Consider the following 20250-nt stretch of genomic DNA (forward strand, 5'->3'; position numbering starts at 1 on the left):
CCGACGCCCGGAAGAGCGGCGACGAAGTGCGCAGAACCACGTACCCCGGTTGCTCTTGTTGGCGTTCAGTACTCCACGAAGACGCAGCTGCTTTTTAGTGCCCTAAACGTTTGCTTTGCTTATAGACGTCACTATAACGAGTTTTTTTAGGAAGCGGAAATGCTAAGAGAATCGAAACATAACAGGAACACTGCACCAACCCCCATCAGCCATGCAGCGCGATCCCGTAGATGCGGCGGAGAAGCGGCGGAGAAGCGGCGGCAGGCGGCGCAGCGATCGCGAAGCTCGAGGCGTATAGACACCTTGAACTATGTATCTGCAATGCTCACATTTGTTCCCTATCCCTCTCTGTCGAATCACACGTCCTGGAAGACACATGCAAAAAATTTTGTCTTCAACCACCAAAGGGCCCCACCCCCACCCCAACACCCCTTTCTCCAAGCGAACCTAGATCCTTTCCATGCTGGAAAGGATCTAGGATCACCTACCCCTTCATGGGATGATGCCCTGACTGTCGCAGCCCCTCCGTTCAAGAACACTGCCGCCTAGCGCAGAACACCCCATTGCCCGATAAGATGGGCTACACCCACGAACGATAACGCAGGTATGCACGCACAGGTCGAGGTTTTGCAATAAATTTTCTTTTATTTCCCTCTCTATCGTTTAATGGCACACATTTGTTTCAAGTTACCGGTTTACCTTCAGCAGGCCTTAACTTTGGCGCACGCCTAAAACTAGTGTCCCATATTGAATAGTCTTGTGGGTTTACCATCGACACTGTTTTCTATGTGTTGAAACTCCAAGTTGTTCTATGAAATATTTGGGGGATTCATGTTTGTGCCTCGCGTTCACTGCAATATTGCGTTACTTTCCATGAATGACCTGTGTTCGCTAACTGCAAAATGTTAGCGAACTGTTCGAACTAAAAATTTAGGTTACATTCCTTTTAACGTGCGGAAGTAAGCAATTGAATTGAATGTCAAAATGCGAGAATGTGGTTCCAAAATTTCACCACAAGTAGTAAGATTCATTGCTAGCTTAATAAACGCCTGTAACAACATTCTTGTCCAAATGTGAATCTGGAAACCCAAATTCATTTGCGGCCAATCATGCCTTACAAAGTCGTATTCTATAAAATTCACCCTTTGTGTCCCAGTGAAAGAAACTGATCATTGTAACTTATGTAGTGACAAGTATTATGCCCTAACGTATTCAGCATACTGCGGTATTGGCATGGTGCAGAGGATGCCTGATACGCAGATTAAATAACGTAATAAAATTATGAAACTTAGCCGTTTTTATTTCCTGGATGTTGATTCAAGAGTTTGAGGTAAACTCGGGAAACAACATAGCTTCGTTAGAGATTTTCAGTAGCTTGAACAGCAGTTGGCCAGCCGTTAGAGTAGGATGATGCGGCGTTTATTTATTCAAACATTGAAGAGCTCTCTTGGCTGCTGGATGATGTGCTTCCAACTTCTGTCTCAGTGGTCGTTTCTCGCGCCGCCGTAGTTTCGTCCTCCTCCGACACCAATTCATCGATTGCCGTGATGAATTCTTCTGGATAATCCATGCTTGGACGGGAAGTTTCGGATTCTTCTGGATAATCCATGCTTGGACGGGAAGTTTCTTTCACGCACTTGCCGCCCTTGCAAACGCGGCGAAGTAAATTGAACGGCTGAAAAAGGAACGGAAATTGCAAAGAAGTTAGGAAAATGTACAAAACAAAAAGGTGTTATTATTTGGGTACTCAGCTGTTCTCAGGAGACTGACGCTGTGTACGTAAATGATCATTTGTGCCCAGAACAAAAAAGTTCTGCTTGGCAAGGCTACAAGTTTGCGTAAAGAAAAACAGCGGAAGTTATCTTGGGTGCAGCAAGGAAGGATTCTTGCGAGAAAAACTGAAAACTCGCCTATCGGTCACAATGCCTCTGAAGACGACTTGGCAAAGATTGTGTAGGCGTAGCGCCTGTCAAACCGAGAAATGACGACCTCACTTGTACACTTAAACGATAGATACAGTACTAGCTGCAATGTAGCAATTCTGCATTGCAATATCCGCAGTGTTAATAAAAATATGAATAGCCTTCAGGTGCTTCTACGGGAACAGAAATTTGCTTACGATGTGATTGCGTTGACAAAAACATGGCTCCAACCTAGCCACGTTGCAAATATTCCAGGATATAATGTAGCGTCCCTTTCCAGGCCAACACAAACGAGGGGAGGTGGTGTGATAATATATATAAAAGAAAACTTGGAATTCAACACACGTACCCACCTAACCAACCAAGTACCCTCTTAATACGACATGCTGTTTGTTGAGCTAGGCATAGGGCTGACAATTGACGTGGTATATCGTTCACGGAACTCTCGGCTTCCTTCCTTCTTCAAAAAAATTAGAAATAATCCTAGATAACGTGGCTGCTAATAATAAAAAAAACAGTACTGTGCGGAGATTTTAACCTTGATTTGTAGGGAAATTCCAACCTTCTGTACAGAACGATGTATGAATCTTACGGATTCAGAAACACCATCACGCACTCAACACGCATTAACGATCATTCCCCGGCTCTTATCGACCACATGCTGTGCAACTACGATGCCGGCGATACTTTTTCTCTTGTTCTACAATCACACATCACAGATCATTTACCTATTTTCTTCCTTAGGTCATTTCGCTGTGACATGCCCGCACCAACTGCTGTTCAGTCTGCAACTTGGATTGATAGCGGTCGACTGCGAGATAGTTTACACGCTTTACGGGATGAAATTTTCAATGGCACAGACGTGAACAAAATGTAACAAGGATTTCGGGACATGCTCGATGATAACGCAATAATAAGTTCTGCTCAGCCGCGTAAGAACGAGCGACCAAGACACCCTTGTATAACCCAGAGCGTCCTTACCCTCTCGCGTACCAAAGAGTATTGGTACCGAAAACACAAGTGAAATAAAGAAAATGAATATTATCGCTGGCAGTACAAATCTGCGGGAAACAATTTAACAGCTTTACTGCGCCGCAGTAAAATGGCAAACTATTGTAGCCTTATCGCAGCAAATCAAAGAAATTCAAGAAACCTTTGGCAGGTAATAAATTCTGTAATAAAGGGAAACACGCGCTCCTCACCACTTCCGGGTTTATCTTTGTTTGGTGGATGAAATGCATGATGATGATGTTTTTTTTTTTTGGCGCAAGGATGGATGAAATGCAGAACTGTCTTCCAGCTTTAATGAGTACTTTACCAACGTTAGCCGCAATCTTGCATTACAGCTACCCCCTCTGAGCAGCTTCCCATTGCCTTCTAGCATTGTAAATTCTTTTGTGTTTTTTGAAATTACTTCAGAAGAGATAATGTCTACTATAAACGATATGCCTACTGGCAAAGCACTAGGGTATGATGGCATAACCACGCGAATTTTGAAACTTAATGCAAAGGTAATCAGCCCATTCCTTGAAAAAATATTTAACAAGGCACTATGGTGTATACCCCGACATGCTTAAGATTGCAAAAATAATGCCTGTATATAAAAATGGTGATGCCAACCTAATTGAAAGCTATAAACCCATTTCTGTACTTTCTGCAATAAATATATTATTTGAAAAGCTCATAGCAAAGCGCATTCCTAAATTTTTAGTTAGATATAATGTTATAGCCCCCCAACAGCATGGATTCTGTCCAAACAAATCAACATCCACAGCTGTTATTAACGTTGCGAATATCATTAATACCGCACTAAACGGAGGAAAAATGGCTGTCGGTATATTCTTAGTTGTGCGAAAAGCTTTTGACACTGTAGATTATGATATACTTCTCAAGAAACTTCAGTGTTATGGTTTCCGGGATTCTTCTCTAAATTTTATTCAAAGTTATTTGTCCCAACGCAAACAATGTGTTTCCATAAATTGCACTTGTTCAAATTTTCTAGCCATAGCAGCTGGAGTACCTCAGGGTTCTGTCTTGGGACCTTTTGTACTTTTCTTTGTGTAAACGATTTTCCGAATCGCTTAGTAAAAGGGGAAGCCATGATGTACGCTGATGACACGGTTATGTTATTCGTAGGAAATGGGATTCCGCAGCAAGAAATAGAAGCAAATAGTGATTTAATAAATATCGCGAAATGGTTTGATCAAAACAGGCTGATGCTAAATGTAACGAAAACAAAATATACTCCTTTTTCATCCTTAGGTGCAAATAGCAATATTTCAATAAACCTGAAACTGGGAACTGATCAGATTCAAAAAGCAGATACATATAAATATCTCGGCATAGTCCTTGACGAGGCCATGAATTATAAACAGCATATCAGTGACCTGTGTAAAAAATTAAGTTTTGCTTGTTTCACGTTATACCAGGCATGACCGCATTACCCCTTGCAAACGTTAAAAACAATTTACCTACCTGTCTTTCACTGTCACTTAATATACTGCATTGAAACTTGGTGCAGCACATATTTATCGTATCTCTCCCCAGTTATAAAATTACAGAAACGACCACTCCGCATTATAACCTTTTCAAGATGTACCGACTACACCGCTCCTTTATTCAGTAAGCTAGAAATAATGCCTTTTTTGTCAACCGAGATTACAAAATAGCCTGCGTCACTCATAATATTTTGTCAGAAAACAGCCCTTTGCCATCAAATATTTTTATAAAATCAGGTCGAGTAACACGAAGTCAGGCAAACATCAATTGTAGCATATTGCTTGTACACAACGTGTATGACAGACGTACAATACAGTATCTGGGAACTAATATATGGAACGCTATTTCTGTGGACGTTAAAGAAAGCTGCAATTTTTCTTGAGCGTTGAAAAACAGTATCAAAGGTAACAATTTCGAATCGCGAGCTTGACCTCCATATAACTAATGTGACCACCTGTAAAACATGTATATTCTCTTTTTAAATGATTGGTCCTGGACAAAATATGGGTTACATTCAGCTCCGAGACTACATTTGCCGTTGCTTCTCTTAAAACGTGAGCATATATATGTCTATGTATGAGTATATTTACTTGTATGCATGCGCATGTATGACTGTATATGTGCTATGTTTAAGTACATTGATGTGTATGGTCTGTTACGGTTCGGACGACCGCTTTTCTTTTGTTGTCCGTATTGAGTTACTTTAAAGGCTGAGTTAATACAATATGACGTATTTATTGCAGGGGCCCGCCACTAGCAAGGTTGCTATGGGCCCAGATGATGTATTGCAAATCAAAATGTATTCCCTTCTTGGTAAATAAAGTTGAATTGAATTGAAAATTGATCCCCGCCCCCTCCTTTGAGGGGCAATGAATTTATTGTAGTGTTTCGATTCTGGGATGACGATAGCATCTTTTAAAATATATATTTCTTGGATTTATGTTTAAGGGATAGCGCTATTTGTGGCCTATGCGGGTTTACATGGACGTGCTCTATCAGTCTTAGTACAATGTAACCCACTCACAGCCAACCCGGTTTTAACGAAATCCTGGCTATAACGAACACATCTTCGTTTTTCGTTGCAATTCGTATACATAGATTTATGGGCAAATATAGCGAAAAACGTATATAGCGAAGTGATTTCCGTATGCCGATGTGTTCGTTATTCGCGGGCTGGACTGCACCTGAATTTCACTAAGGGTCAATTTTAGCGGCGTCGTCCCGAAAAAGGTTTATGTTGAAGCTTCTGTAACAATGTCGTGTCGCTTACTTACATGTGCTATGTGGATGCTATTTACTTGTTTTATTAGCTATATATCTCTGCTGTTTTCTGGGATATAACAAACCATACGCTTCCAAACAACAAGATCTTTCGGAGTACATGTTCGTGGTTGCGTTGACGAAGCTTTTGTTGTATTTTGATCAAAACCTCTCATGCCAACTGGTGTGCTGATTTCTCTATGCGTGTCGGTATTGTGGACATAGAATAACTCCTTTGGTAAATGGTGTGCCATACTTGCATGTAGCACAGTTGGGTTACAGCAGATGCTCTTAGATTTAAGGGTACGTTTCATAGTGTTCCAATCAGTTCCACGTGTACAAACATAGCTGTACGAGCGCCTTAACGCGATGTGCCTATGCGGGTGTCTTTCAACGGGTTTCTGCGGTTAATTCTTGGGAGTACACGGCTTCGGAGTAGAAACTAGTCTATGGACTAGTCCTCCGCCTGGGACGCCGCAAATCTGCTGTCACATAGAGACTGGCCGTCTGCAGCAAGAGTGGCCGTCTGCAACCCATCAAGCGTCTTCCTCAATACAGATCTAAGGATGATGATCGGGTGGCGTTCACCGCTCTCCAAATTTTTACCAAGGGTTTACACCAGCTTCGACACTCTTAGTGATCCCTTTTACAACCTCATTCATCTTGCTTTCTATGCTGAATGGTTATCCCTCGTCTGTAAAAATGCAGGAAGACTTACGTCAGGGCTCCTCCGAGCAACAAAAACCAGGCGCAAGCGACCGCTACGCCATTAGGACGGAAATTGGGAATTAGGCTACTGCATAAAAAAGACCCACTTACCCCGCAAGGCTTGCCGTCCTCCTCGTATCCAAACCTGATGGGCCAACCTTTGCACAGGTACCGGCAGTTAAGTCTGTAGTTGTCCCGCCACTGCACAAAATAATCAAAATGCCTTAAAAAGCTTGAAATATTTTGTTACTGTAGCGACAATCTGTGTTATGTGCCTCCGCGTGTGGTGGACAACGTACGCGAATTCGTTTACATAGTGAATGTCATACTGGTGTAACTTAAACAATAGGTGTGCCTCTGAAACAATTACTTCCACAAACGCCCCACACGCTCACACAGGCACAAAGTTACCCGCATATAGAGAAACATACACTCAGGGAATGCTTCCATAAATTTGTATAAAGCATTCAATTTAATATCTATGGGGAGCTATTTGAGAAAAGGCAGCGGGAGAAGTACGGAAACACAACGCCTGGTTTTTACCACTTTCGCTGCTAAAGACGGCACCACAACCACACTCTGCGGGCGTTGTGTTTTCTCCAGGAGCTCCTAGGTTTTAACTATTCGAATGGTTTTGAGCACACGTGACGAAATTGGTTTGTTTCCACAGCAACAACATTCACACTATTGGCAAGACCAAAAACTCGATGTGCCAATACATTAAAATATTATGTGATAGTGCGAACTCCGTTGGACTTATTCAATAGGTAACACTTATATTTGTAGTAGTCTTGGGCATAGAACAAGGGGGTCTACAGTGTTTTTTACGGTTACGATAATCGTATTTGCATGTGTAGCAACTCGTTATGGTCACCCACACGATCGCTGCATGTTGTTGGGTACCCTCGCGAATAAAGACAATTCTTTTACGCGTGGCACGCAAATGAGGATTGGGGAACTCGTTTCGGCAGCGAGCATCACGACCGCGGGTACCAGTTTTGTGGTAGGAGATAAGTACTTAATAGGCAACATTTACCATCGTCTGCTGTTTTTATTTTTTCTGCTACACAGTCAACATTTGTGAAGTAACTTTACGAACGTGTTTTATGGCTTTTCTCTGCCCTCTTACAATCCTGATATTGCAGGTTGAAGTATTTAAGCCGAACGTTCCATGCTACGGTTTTCCAGGTGCCGCGCTCAGCATTCTCAACGTCCATGAGCATGCACAGAGAGCTTTCCTCGTTCGTGTACCCCTACTGCTGCAGCCATGGAGAAATGATACTCCCTCCTCCTTAGGTGTAGACGTCGTCTAATATTTTCTTATTGCGAGTGGTAGGGGAGAAGCTGATGCCACGCCGTAACCGACTGATTACGTCACGAGCAGCTGGTGTTGTACATTGAGCTGGCGCGCTTTGAGATAGAAGGCCGTGTTTTCGCAACCTCACGTAAGGAGATCATGCCTGCTTTGCCCGAGAGCTGCGTCGGACTATAAACGCGTGTAATGACGTGCTGCTACGTTCCCTAGATGACACCATGTTCGCATCGTGCAGCTGGTGCTTTGTGCTTCCATCCGTCATTCTGAAACTAGCGCCTACAATTTTCCACCTCCAAAGGTCCATATGCTCTTCTGGGTTTGGTTGAGTCCCTGAAATTGTAATTTAGTTTGGTTTACAAACTTGGTCTACATAGAGAGCACTTACGTTTTCGTGTGTGTTCCGCCACTTCTACTTTCGTGTCGACCTTAAAACGAAACGAATTCGTCGGGAGTGGGAAATGCCAGCCTATCAAAGTAAGTTCCTCCACAGAACGTTGCATTGCTTTAGCTGCAGAGCTGTTTAGACTTGAGCTTGGTTCGGCGGCATTCGCCAAAAATACCAAGAAAAATTACCGAGAGCTCGTGAGTATGCGCCTAGTGAGGAGCGCCAGGTGTCGTATCCGCTTGCGCGTGGGCTTGCGCCCCGGGAGGAGCTCGTAAAGAATACAAAAACCGAGCGCACGTGATTGTGCGCCTCGTGGGGGGCGCCCCGCGTCGTCCAGCTCGACCTAAGAGAAAACGTTTCGCGGGATCTTTCGCGTGCATATCTCGTCGCCAGTCTTCGGGTTCGTGCGCAGACTCAGAGTTCGCGAAGCCGAATGCCGCGGGTTCTAGCGCGTGCTGATGCGATCCATTTTGGAAGAGATGTGAAAGCCAGCGGACAAAACGATTCAGGCGTACCAATTACGAATAACTTTCAGGCTAGTTCGGAGATGTCTGAGAGGCGCAATAGCCGGTTCTCCGATGGAGGGAAAGGGACGGCCAGTTGTGCTGTTTCTCCAGCTTTGCACCATTAGAGCAAGCTACGTCATTTTCTCACTGTTTCCCTGTTGTTATCGCTTGTTTGTTTTTACAATCAAAAGGTGCGATTTCGTTTGATCAAGCTTTAGTTTTGAGTCAATGTATTATCCGAATTTTACACATTTGCATGGCTTTAACGGCTGTTGAGAGCATAATTAGGATTAAAGTCGCGTCACATACACAATGAATGAGAAAAACAGCAGTGCACGGCTGCGCGTGCAATTTCGGCGGTTAGCTCTCGGCGCTTTGAGTTTGCTGGTAAAATACTCACCGGCATCAATCCGAAGGCTCTTTCACACTGTTCTTTCTCTTTCCGAACATCCTCTGGTAAAAGAAAAAGGGAAATGTTGTTTGAGTGGTATTGAACCCTCCTTTTTGAGGATAGCATCACTGAAGAAGGCCTTGTATGCGCCCATACTTATCCGACTTCATAGCAAAACGCCTCCACATTTTTTTACAACGCAAAGTGAGATTGTTTGTAGGGGTGCAGGGGATGGGGCCCAGTGCCCCTCATCACAAAAAATCTAACTTTTTTGCGTGGTTGTAAATTCTGGAAACGTAAAACGGCAAGCCAAATAGCGCAAAGGAGCTACACCGTCTATACTGAACTACAGCACAAAAATGAGGAGTGAATTAAAAAATTTACACCATCTTCCCGCGAGGGGAAATATGGGGTAGATGCAATGCATCGGGGGTTGCCGTTGCGTTTCCGTTATGTCAGCGATGTCAGCGTGTGGATTGCTGTTGTTGTGTATCCTATTTACGCAGCATGTTCACCCCCGATGCGTCGCCCCTACCCCATGGTTCCCCTCGCGGGAAGATGGTGTAAATTTTTAACCGAGCGCAAGCTGCGCGCTAACGCACAGCTGGCACAGAGACGGGAGCGAGCGCAGACGAGCGCAAGCGGCGCGCTGACCGCGCTGACGCACAAATGGCGCTGCGGTGAGAGCGGCGGAGCGCGCAGCTGCCGCGGCGAGAAGAATGGGGGAGGGATGCGGACTACGCCGCGATAACGACGCGGGACAAGGCGAGTTAAAGAGATGCGTTGCATCTAAAACCTGAAAGATTTTATTTTCTATCTTGACCACGACAACGTCAAAACATAATATTCCGCAAGCCGTCACAGCCGGATGAGGGCAGGTTGATGTCGCGCACATTTTTTTGCACAACTGCAGCTCCTACACGGACACTTTTGAACCGGAGTGCCCGGATTATGGCGAACGTAGCAATTTAGATCACATGCTCTGGCCGGGCCCCTCTCTTCGGGGCCCTCAACGCATAACCGTGGAAGAGTGGCGCTCCGACTTGGAGAGCCCCGACCTACTGCACAAGCTAAGGGCCGTACAGAGGGCCCGCGACGCGGCGGTGAGGCTCGGGCTCCCTGGCCCCACGTGGGAGTGGCCCGCCACGCTGCCGCTATAAAAGGCGGCGGTGCTCCTCAGGACCTTGAATAAGGTTCATTGTCTGTCTGTCTGTCTGTCTGCCGGGTTCATGTCATAGCTGACAGCGTACCGCAAAGTACTGATTGACTGTCATTTGTTCACCATGAGTGTCCATCTTGTGACATGCGGAATGACACCGTATCGATGGCCTTGTACGTTGCCAATTTGTGAATACGCCGTCTGTAACGACCAGACAAAACTTGTGGGGTCGCCTTGGGTATCCACCGATTAGTAAGCACGCAGTGGTCTCACGGACGTCGCGTGACCTCGTTTTGAATTTCAGTAGTTGCACGAATGTCACGTAATGATCAGGCCCATACACTTCCGCTACAAGCCGCAAGAAAACCATAAACACGAATAAGTAACACGACGACGGCTGGGGCTTCCCCAGCTCCTGTCACAGTGCAGCGCTCAATCTCGGCAATAATCGACAGATGAGGTCGACGACCAGATGGCGGAACGACTTGATTCCGTTTTGGTGTCCTAACCCTATACTCGCATAAAAAGGAAGTCTTGGCTACATACTCTTTCAGGTGTGAATAGGCTGGACATACTTCATACCGGGCCGAGAAAATGGCCCACTGTAATCTACACGAATCGGACTGGGTCGGCCAGTAATGTGCATTTCCACGCCAGAATAGAGTGTACTCTAGCTTATCCCGAGTACTTTCCTTTTTCGGTTACTAATTACACTGGCCTCTTCTGCCGAGCTGTCCTTGCTTTGCAAAGAACTAACAAACTTCCTGAATTGCCCAAATTATCCGCCTACCGAGCCCGCCCCATTGACTCTTTACAAGTCCACAGGGCAGAAGCACTGAACTACGTCAGCTCACGATCCTAAAAAAACGTTATTATGACACACGCCTTCCCACCTTCTCTTGTTTCTTACACCTTGACAGCCCTTCTCATTTAATTGTGTCCAGTCTCATTATTTCCCCATAGACATCAAATTCGTGAAAGCAAAGCATAGCGTCTTCGTACCGCTCTTTGTAAAAATTTTGCAGGGGTCTTATACGTTGAGTTCTCAAGATTTCATATGAGACAACGTACATGGAGCGAAGGCACTGCGACCGCCGCCGCGTCACTATTCTAGTTCACTATAGCGTCGCTGCTGGGTTGCTCTCAGTGTGGCTAACTGAACCTCCATAACCAGAATCAATGGCAGCGTGAGTCAAGATCGTGTCTTCTGCTGAAATATTCGTTTTTAGGGTGCAAAAGCGCCAACTGTCGCAGGACAAAGAGAGTGATGACCAAAGTTAAACAGCCAAAAAATGGTTCCGGTGGTATTATAACAAGCGACCCCCGGAACATGAACACAGCATTTTACCTCTCTTCCACTTCACCAAATCGCGCGTCCATGCGAAATGCAGCTTGCCTAACAAGGTCATCTATACATTCAGCTTGCTGCTTCTAGTGTTTGTTTAATTTGAGAGACCCTCGCAGTAAAAAACCCTGCTCCTCACGGGCAGCTCCCGATGACCGGCCACATATCGCTGATAATACAAGCAATTTAGTCGGATTTCCTTTATTTAAAGCAATAAATGCTATCGTACTTGCCTATGTCGGCGACACAAGCCACGGCAGTTGTGTCCGGACTGTGTTTCGCTTGCAGCTTATCAGAATCGGGCGGACAATACTCGTTGCAACCTCATTTTCCTGGAGCCATCTCTAATTTAGAATTCCTCTTTTAGCTCGATAGGGGCGAGCCAAGCTCTCTTGCTTTCAAAGGCCTCCAAACCGGCATTTCGCCAGCGATATTTACACGCCACGGATAGGAAATCGGAAGACCTGATTGATTCCTTCGGTATGTCGCATCGGCGACTTTTCTGGCCTAGCTAGATTGGCGACGGACGACGTTTGTTTTTACCGTTTCCGGCCCCCCGGACGTTGTTCGTCGACGTTTTGTCGAATATTCGCTCCATGTACTTCAGCCTTTACTTGGTCGTCAATGCAGTGTTTTGGAACGATTCTGTTGCACTTTTCATCCATGCTCTGGAAGCGCTAAGGGTCCAATAAGAAACAAAACTAATAGCAAAGGCTTTATTCACCCTACTCTGTACAAAGGCCACTCACAGCGCACCATATTGGCTAATAAATGCGGCTGCACTGCAATTTAGGTCTTTAATAAACGAGAGGAAATTTCTTGCAAAGTTATCTCCCAGTGTCTGACACGGCGTTCCGACTCTTTGCTGGGCCCCCACTTAACCTTGCCCGCACCATTACGGCATATGAAGCGGTGTTGCTGCTAAAGCCGATCAATTAGTGTCACTTGATTATATGCTGGCTTGTTCAAAAGCAATTACTCCCCTGCACGAGCAAGGACGGGAGAGAACAAAGTTCAGTGCGCATGCGTCGCGCATACCTAAATGGCATCTACTTCGCTTCTTCTGCGAGGTTGTATCTCTGTCGGCGAGCCTACCAGTACACCTTGACCTTTTCATGGTCATGTCGGTTTTCGCTGTGCCTGATTTAACTTCCGACGGGTGATTGCGTAGGACTGCCTCCGTCGTAGTTTCGGGTGGTGGTAAGGAAGGTATTTCGCAAATTCCAAATTACCACCCCGGTGGGAAACGGCGCCTGGCAACGCCTACTACCCACAATAAATTTCTCCATGCTCCTGCAAACCCTAAGAAGTATACATGATGATTACCTCCGCCCTACAGATATCAACGCGTGGGTGTCAGCCTTCCCGACATTAGGTGACAAATTACACTTTGAGCTCTAACGGGACATATTAAAACCAAATATTATTGCTCTAGTTTTGCTTAAACCAAGTAATATTGTCAGATAGGCAGATTACAGGCGCGAATGGACATGGCTCTCAGTCATAATAACGCAGAGAGGAGAGAGAGAGAGAGAGAAAATACTTTATTCAAAAGCCCGGTTAAGTAAAACGCGGAAGAAAAATGCTGGTGAGGATGATAACGTGAGGACGAACTCGGCAGTTTAAAACTAACGGTTTTCATTCACTGCATGATATGAAGTGCTACCCGGTCGTCGAAATATGTACATAAAGTAATTACGTCAGTAACATTTGTGGAAGATTTTTGTATTACTATAAATTTATCGCTGAGCTGAATGTGGACAGGGAGCAAAACGTTGTTTATGTTGGAATTGTATAGTGTTCAAGGCAATTATTAAAGAGAGTGAATGTTTCCGTCTCCCCCCTTTCCCGCAGAGTACCATGTCGGCGAATTCATGCTGGCAAACCTTTCTGCTTTCTCTGTAATAAAGAGTCTCTCTCTGTGAATATGTAACACAAATGAAGGTGAATGCATTCTGGTCACAAAACAAACGAACCAAACGATTTCCATTCAAAGCTCGAGCCACGCTGACGTAAAACCGTTTGGGTTAAGGAACAAAATGTTCTGAACAGGCTAAAACCTTGGTTTTCGCGGCCTCAAGCCGAGGCGAAATTGCTCAAGCGGCTCGAACCTCTTCGAATTGCTAGCAACTCAGTATATAATTTTTCGTTAGCATGGACACAAATAGAGTGACGCCATCAAGCCTAGCACTTTTGCGAATACTTCTGAGTACAGCGTGGGCATTAAGCAGTGATCGCGGGAAGACAAAGACATGTAGAAACCATACCTTTTTGGGCGAAGGCGCAGCTAATGCAAGCTGCGAAAAGAAGAACGAGCGCCAACCGGGCTGCCATTCTCGTCACTGGTTTCGCGGGAAGCGCCAGCAGTAATGAGTGACCTTTTCGGCGCGCTTGGGCCCCATTTATACGGAGCACACAGTTTGTCACGTGTGCAATAAAATAGCAAATATAGAACGTATCCGGGCAACTTTTCTATCCGATACGGATAATGGGAGATAGTGCGTACAATAGATGTATGGCCTGGCGATAAGGAGAGCAAATACTGCAACAACAGCAGTACGTGCGTCTTGGACAAAGTCATCGGGGGGCGTACTGAGATATTCCTTTCGACTCCGGAGATCCGGTATTGTTCATACTTGGAGACATGTTTAACGCCAGGAAATGATGGTTGGCGTGGACTTTGACCCACCCCATCATAGATGGGCTGCGGGTAGACTTTGACCTGACTGGGGGGATTGACGTGGGCGGCAAGAATGTAGTCCAATGGCTGTGCCGATGCGCATATAAATGTTGGTCGAAGTGACATAACGCTTTAAAACGAAACCCCATTATGGCTTCATGGACGTTGTGTTTACCAGAAAAAATAAACGTAGAAACAAGTATATGTTATCCGCTATACATCCATAGCAGTGACATAATAGGAAAATTATTCAAAACAATATTAGTAGCGTGACCCGCCACCGTGGCTCAGTGGCTAAGGCGTTGTGCTGCTGAGCACAAGGTGGCGGGTTCGATTCCCGGCCGAGGCGGCCGCTTTTTTGATGGAGGCGAAAAGCAAAAACGCCCAGGTGCATGAGATTTCGGCGCACGATAAAGATCTCCAGGTGGTCAAAATTAATCCGGAGCCCTCCACTACGGCGCACCTAATCGCCTGCGTTGTGTCGGCGCGTTAAACCTTACAATCAATCAGTATTGGTAGTGTGTAACTCCTTGTTAGCATTAAAGTGGAGCATTGAAAAAAAGAAGTATGAATAAATCCCAAAATCATGCCTCTCGTCGGTAGCTTCATGGAATGCACATTCTGGACGAAAAATTGGCTTGCACGTTTTCCCTAACATCAGGTTTACTTGATTGAACGCGACTTGAGAACGTTCCCACTTTTATGAGAAAATAACCATTTCAAACGAAGAAAAAAATGGCCGTGGTTTAGCTTTGGTTAACCGTAGTAGATAGCGAAAGCTTCACTGCTCTGGCTAGGCCATTTGTTGAGGTGTGACTTCATAATGATATACAGACATGTTTGCAATGAATAAACTGCTTATTCATCGCTTTTCTTCGCCTCATGGTATGTATAGACCTGAAGAAGAACTTTGCATGGTTGATGAACCATCGGTGAATATGAATGTTCTTGCTGAATGCGCTCTATACATGTAGTCTAAAACGATGTGTAGGATTTCTGACTGAGGCATAGTCTTCTTGGGGCCAATTCCTTGGATACCACATTCAATTTGTAGGGGAGCAAAGTTCCACGGAGGGAAATGCGGCGGAATTATTGGTGAGAGCTGGGTTCGAACAGACAGTGGTATGCTCTGAATAGTCTGGGCGAATCCGGAGATGCTGCACTTGGAGGGGACACGACTTAGGAAATGATTTTTTGCGTGTAGACGATGCCTCAAGTGCAAACTGGTGAAATGCTTTCATTTCTTCTTGAGCGACAAACACCTTCGACAGCAGTTGAGCTCTACGCTCTGAAGGAGGCAATCGTTTACATCCTGCGCCATGAGCCGCACCAATGGAGTATCTTCACGGACTCCAAGGCAGGTTTGCAAATTCTATGTAGGAGAAGTAGATTTTCCCCCCACCAAATCGCAGCCTGTGATATATCATACCTCCACCATCTTGCCTGGTCTTCTGGACACAACATTAAAATGCAGTGGATACCTGGACACAGCGGCATCAAAGGTAACCAAAAAGCCGACGAAGCAGCCCGTAAGGGCCTTCTTTACCGAAAATACCGCAAGGTGTATTTCACGAAAACACAAGCTTCTGCCATGGCTCACCACTTTGCGGTGACTGAAAGAAGCCGTCTATGGAGCAACTTACAAAATACTCGATGCTTTTTACTCACTATTGACCTAGAATTAAAGTCAAGACTCCCGACACAGCTTCCTCGTAACCTGGAAACGTTGTACCATCGTCTACGCCTGAACTGTGCCTACACAAATAGCTACCTATTTCGCCTTGTAGCGACGCCAAATCCGCACTGCGACAATTGTGGTTGCGTTGAAGCAATTGAACACATTTGATTAGAATGTGCGGCCTACATGGAACCGAGATCCCACTTCCTTGAAAGCATGGAACGTCTAGAACAGGGACCTTCCTTCTCAGAAATATTTCAGGACCATGGATTCATCCGTCAAAGCAGCGCCAAGCTCTACGGAGTTTATTCTCTTATTTGGATAAAACTGGCCAAATTTCAAAATTGTAAACTATGTGGCCCAAGCTCAGAAGAAAAGTCCGCTGCCGGGCCAAGTACACGACAGTTTTTTTTTCTTTTTCTTTCCTGCCCAGCTCTTCCTTGGCCTTTTCTTCCCCCATCCTTAACCCACAGCAGAGAAGCATGTAAGCGTCTGTAAATGCCGGCAAACCTCTCTGCTTTTCCAATAGAGAGCCTTCTCTCTCTCTCTCTATCTTCGCCTCACGGCGTTGTTTAACCTCGCAGCTGTACGAGCGACCACAGCTGGAGTGCCGCCTTCCTCCATCGTACACGGCTCTGCGCCGCACGTGGCCTCCTGGCCTTCCTTTGTGGTGCGTCCTTATCGCTGCGGCTAAAAGAACTCGGCTGTTAAAATTTCCGCGGACTCTCACGGCTACGTATGAGCTCTGGCGGTTGATTACACTCAACGAAAGCTGCATTTCTCACGGACGTATAGAGAAAACGCTGCTAGAGCTCTAAGTTAATCCATAGCTCTCTACTACGTGAACCCCACTGCAGTAGCTTCGGCACGCAAAAGCCTAATTGTAATTTTTTTGTTTAGCGCTCAAGTCAGAAAGCAAACGCCTCGGCATGCTGGTTTCATCCGCTCTGGCACAAAGTCAAGCTTGGCATTTAATGCGGAGAAATAACTTCAGGGCGCTGTGGCGTAGACGTCTCCCACAGTTTACGCAGCCGTATTCGAACTCCGCTTCCACAAGAAAAATGATAGTGCGAATCAGCTAGCACACAAGTCTTCCGGCAGCCATGAGGTATTCGTGAAGGAGGAAGTAAGTTTCTTTGCTTGTTTTTCCAAGGCAGCTAGCACCGAATGAAAGAACTGAAGTTTTTAGTTCAAGTCTAAGACGTTCGAATGGGACAGTAAGGTAACGTTTTCTTTAATCTATGAAACAGACACATCCAAACAAATAGTGTTTTAATGATTCGTGCTGATTGCAAAATGAACATGCGCCTTTTGCTGCCAATCCTTTCCTGCTCAAATATAGGTTTAATTTAGGAAGACACAACATAGGTTTAATTTTGGAAGGACCACTTCACACTGGCGGGAAACAAAAAAGAACAACCTCCGCGCAGGTATTGTGCCGCGCAGCGGTAGCCTTCGTTTCGTGCACGGCCAAGCGTGAGCACTGTTCGTGCTCTTGAAGAACGAAGAAACGCACACACCTAGCTGGCTGGCGCCGCATCTTTTCAAAGTGCTACGAGTTGTGCCGCGCCTCCGCCAGATGGCGCCACGGGTCCCGCGACCGAGAGAAGACGCAGTGAAACATCCCCCTCGCTAGGGGCACGATCAAATGCAGAGCATTTCCGGAGGCGCACGACGTTAAGTAGTTTGCGTTACGTTAATGTTGTTGCACTTGTGGCAACTGCTGACGAGAGAGCGCTCGTCAGCAGTAATTTGAATGAGTCAACGATATAAGGCGCGTTCGTAGCGTCCCATTCTGTGTCGGCTTTGTGGCGCAGTGGGTAGAGCACCATGTACATTGCGTTCCGCCCGCAGGGTCGAGGGATCGAAACCGGGCGCCGGATAGTATTTTTTTTATATAGTAGGGAGGGGACGGTGCGGACTACGGACGTCAACGCGGGTGACATCGTGAGTTACTGAAATTCTCTGCATTTAAAAAAGCGCTCCTTCCGAGTATTGAGCCCAAAGCATTGTGATGCTCACAAAAAAAGGCAGGAGTTGTCCTCGCAAACTCCTGATACACGGATCAATAAAGTTTGAGTCTGCTGAAAACTATACAGTGCCTACAGTGCTATACAAACAAGAAAAAAAATTTACCATCCCTTCTTAAATGAAGTTCAGAAAAGCGCGAAATAGAAACGCGCGTCCAACCTTTAATGCAAGAGCGTCCAGTCGATCGTCAATCCTTCAAAGACCCAAATCGCCAATGAACTCTCATGCGACGATGTTTCGCGCCTTAAGTAAACACATCTAAACGAACGATTTAAATGTATACCGATACGGGGTGTCTGAGATAAAGATAACGGTACACCATTCTACTCCCCCTGCATGATCGATTCGTGTGTTGTCTTATCTAAAACCCTTCCTTTTCACAATTTTCAAGTAAACGTTTTGACACAATCGAAGCCCGGTTTCACGCCCGCGCCAGGCGTCCAGAGACCTTATCAGAGCTTTTTGGCCGACCAACCAGTCTATACTGAAATGCATCATTTTTGTGACAGAACGCCATCGGTCCAACTAAAAAAGCTTTCGCTTTATAAGCGGGCGGGTTGGTTGAATAAAGGAGCCATGAAAACAAAGTTAGATTTATTAAAAAGACTGCTTAGTCCCGATAACAATGGTACCGATATAATCGCAATCTTCGAACAAATAACGGAGATATTAAAGAAAACTTGTGAGGCAGTCGCGACACGCTAGCCAATTTCCCGCAACTTTTCTATGACGTCACGGAACCTCGTTTGTGCGATTGGCGGCCGCCTAACTGACCTGTCGTGACGACACATGACTGGATGTCTGTCATGGGGCCTCTAGTTCCATTTGACCGCATCACTTGAGTGCTAACGTGCAGTTAACGCACTGAAAATTATGCTTTCTTGTTGGCCCGTATGACGTCATTCTTGCTCATACCACGTCACTGTGGCGCAAAATTTGAAAGTTTTCAAATACTTCTTGCTTTTTTTTTCGTTAAAAAACATCTTTTGTGGCTGTAATGGAGCTGAGTGAGATACTGAATCCTAGTTCTTTCAAATAAAAGGAAGCTGTATTTTCTATTCATGGCTCATTTGAGAAAGGGCGAGCGCATCATCTGTGTAACTTTAGGATGACGGTGGGATTTTTATGGCGCAATGCCAGTTGGGGCAAAGAGCGCGAAACAGAATTTGTGTAACTTTAAATATACGTGGTACATCTTGCGGTGTCCGACGCAAACACCGCCCATCATATGCATACCTTCGTCGGCCTGAACGGTTAAAATGTGAGAGGCATATACAGTGTGCGCTTAATAACCTATACTTTATGCTAGAATTTTTTAACAAGCTTCCTGAGCTGGCTAAGACCATATAAAGTAAGGCGGGGACACCGAAGAGGTAACCGAGCAGTGCGTTTTCGGTGAGCCGCTTTCAGAGAGAAGTATCAAATGCCACATATCACGTGCCGAATGCCGCCCCTCACGTGAACAAGCCGGGACAAGCTGGGGGCGGGAAAGAACACGTGCGCATTAGCCACGTAACCCCCTCGTCCACCATTATTGCACACTGGTTAAAATACAGAAACGCTGCAAAGAATATTTCTAGCTGAAGTTCTATCTTAAAAAACGCTGCACACGAAGGTAGGCTTGTTTCGAGATGAGTAAATAAGGTCCGTCACGCGTTTTTTTCCCCGGGATTCCTGTTAGAGTTTAACGCGTCATTGGTGAAAGTTAATGGGTTGTCGTGGGGGGCCTCTTACAGTCGAGAGTAACAGGCATACGCTCAGGTCTCTCCACATTCGCAATAACTTTTCGCCTTTTACTAAAGGTTACCGTGTGGAGGGACATTCCAATGAGCTTCACGCTCAATTTTTGGGAGGCCTTGCCCGTTTGGGCGAGGCCTAAATTCGAAATCCAAAATACGAAATTTATCTCGCCGCGACGTCTCCAGAAGGGCTCCGAGTACCCTCAGCGATGCGTCACGGGTTGCATACTGAGTGCTGCGGCTAAGGATGAGCCACTTAGTAATTTTGATGGTGATAATTAATATGGTCCTGAGTCATGTTATTGGGCAAATCTAGTTGCCCGTTGTGCTGAAAATGCTTTCGAAAATAGCAAATCTCGTTGTACTTGCGATTGATTGGAATATGGCCTAGGTTTAACTTTCGAATTTTAGTTATCAGGAGCTAAAGTAAAGAATATGCGCACAGTTTTGTAGCGTCAGCAACACTGGCCGAGGTTGAGAAGTTTCGCGTGGCTCCTCGAAAGCCCGGTCCACTTGATGATCATGCGAGGGGGGGCCTGGTGGTGAACGGATGGCTCATGCGTCGCGGCATCACCGTGCTGCTCACGCACGGCACGTGGCAGCCCGGTCCACTTGATGATCATGCGAGGGGT

The 20250-nt window shown here is 45.7% G+C and overlaps 1 protein-coding gene and 1 pseudogene across 1 annotated transcript; one reads left to right on the forward strand and one right to left on the reverse strand.

Moving 5' to 3' along the window:
* Positions 1-1397: 1397 nt before the first annotated feature.
* Positions 1398-13910, reverse strand: LOC144146779 (uncharacterized). The gene is made up of 4 exons (XM_077678708.1): positions 13758-13910; positions 8996-9048; positions 6501-6590; positions 1398-1675 (listed from the first exon to the last, which is right to left on the reverse strand). Exons 1-4 carry the CDS (start codon positions 13822-13824, stop codon positions 1424-1426), a joined length of 462 nt encoding a protein of 153 aa, XP_077534834.1. The 5' UTR covers positions 13825-13910; the 3' UTR covers positions 1398-1423.
* A 5722-nt stretch (positions 13911-19632) lies between these two features.
* On the forward strand, positions 19633-19753 carry LOC144147437 (U5 spliceosomal RNA; annotated as a pseudogene).
* Positions 19754-20250: the final 497 nt, after the last annotated feature.

Source organism: Haemaphysalis longicornis, unplaced genomic scaffold, assembly GCF_048455015.1.
Source record: "Haemaphysalis longicornis isolate Haplotype H1 unplaced genomic scaffold, Haemaphysalis longicornis Haplotype H1 scaffold_7, whole genome shotgun sequence".
NCBI lineage: Eukaryota > Metazoa > Arthropoda > Arachnida > Ixodida > Ixodidae > Haemaphysalis > Haemaphysalis longicornis.

Coding starts and splice junctions, on each gene's coding strand:
- LOC144146779 (XM_077678708.1), bottom strand. CDS start 13,824: ATGGCAGCCCGGTTGGCGCTCGTTCTTCTTTTCGCAGCTTGCATTAGC. Junction 6,591..8,995: donor GAGCCTTCGGATTGATGCCG/GTGAGTATTTTA, acceptor TATTTTGTGCAG/TGGCGGGACAACTACAGACT. Junction 1,676..6,500: donor AGGACGGCAAGCCTTGCGGG/GTAAGTGGGTCT, acceptor TTCCTTTTTCAG/CCGTTCAATTTACTTCGCCG.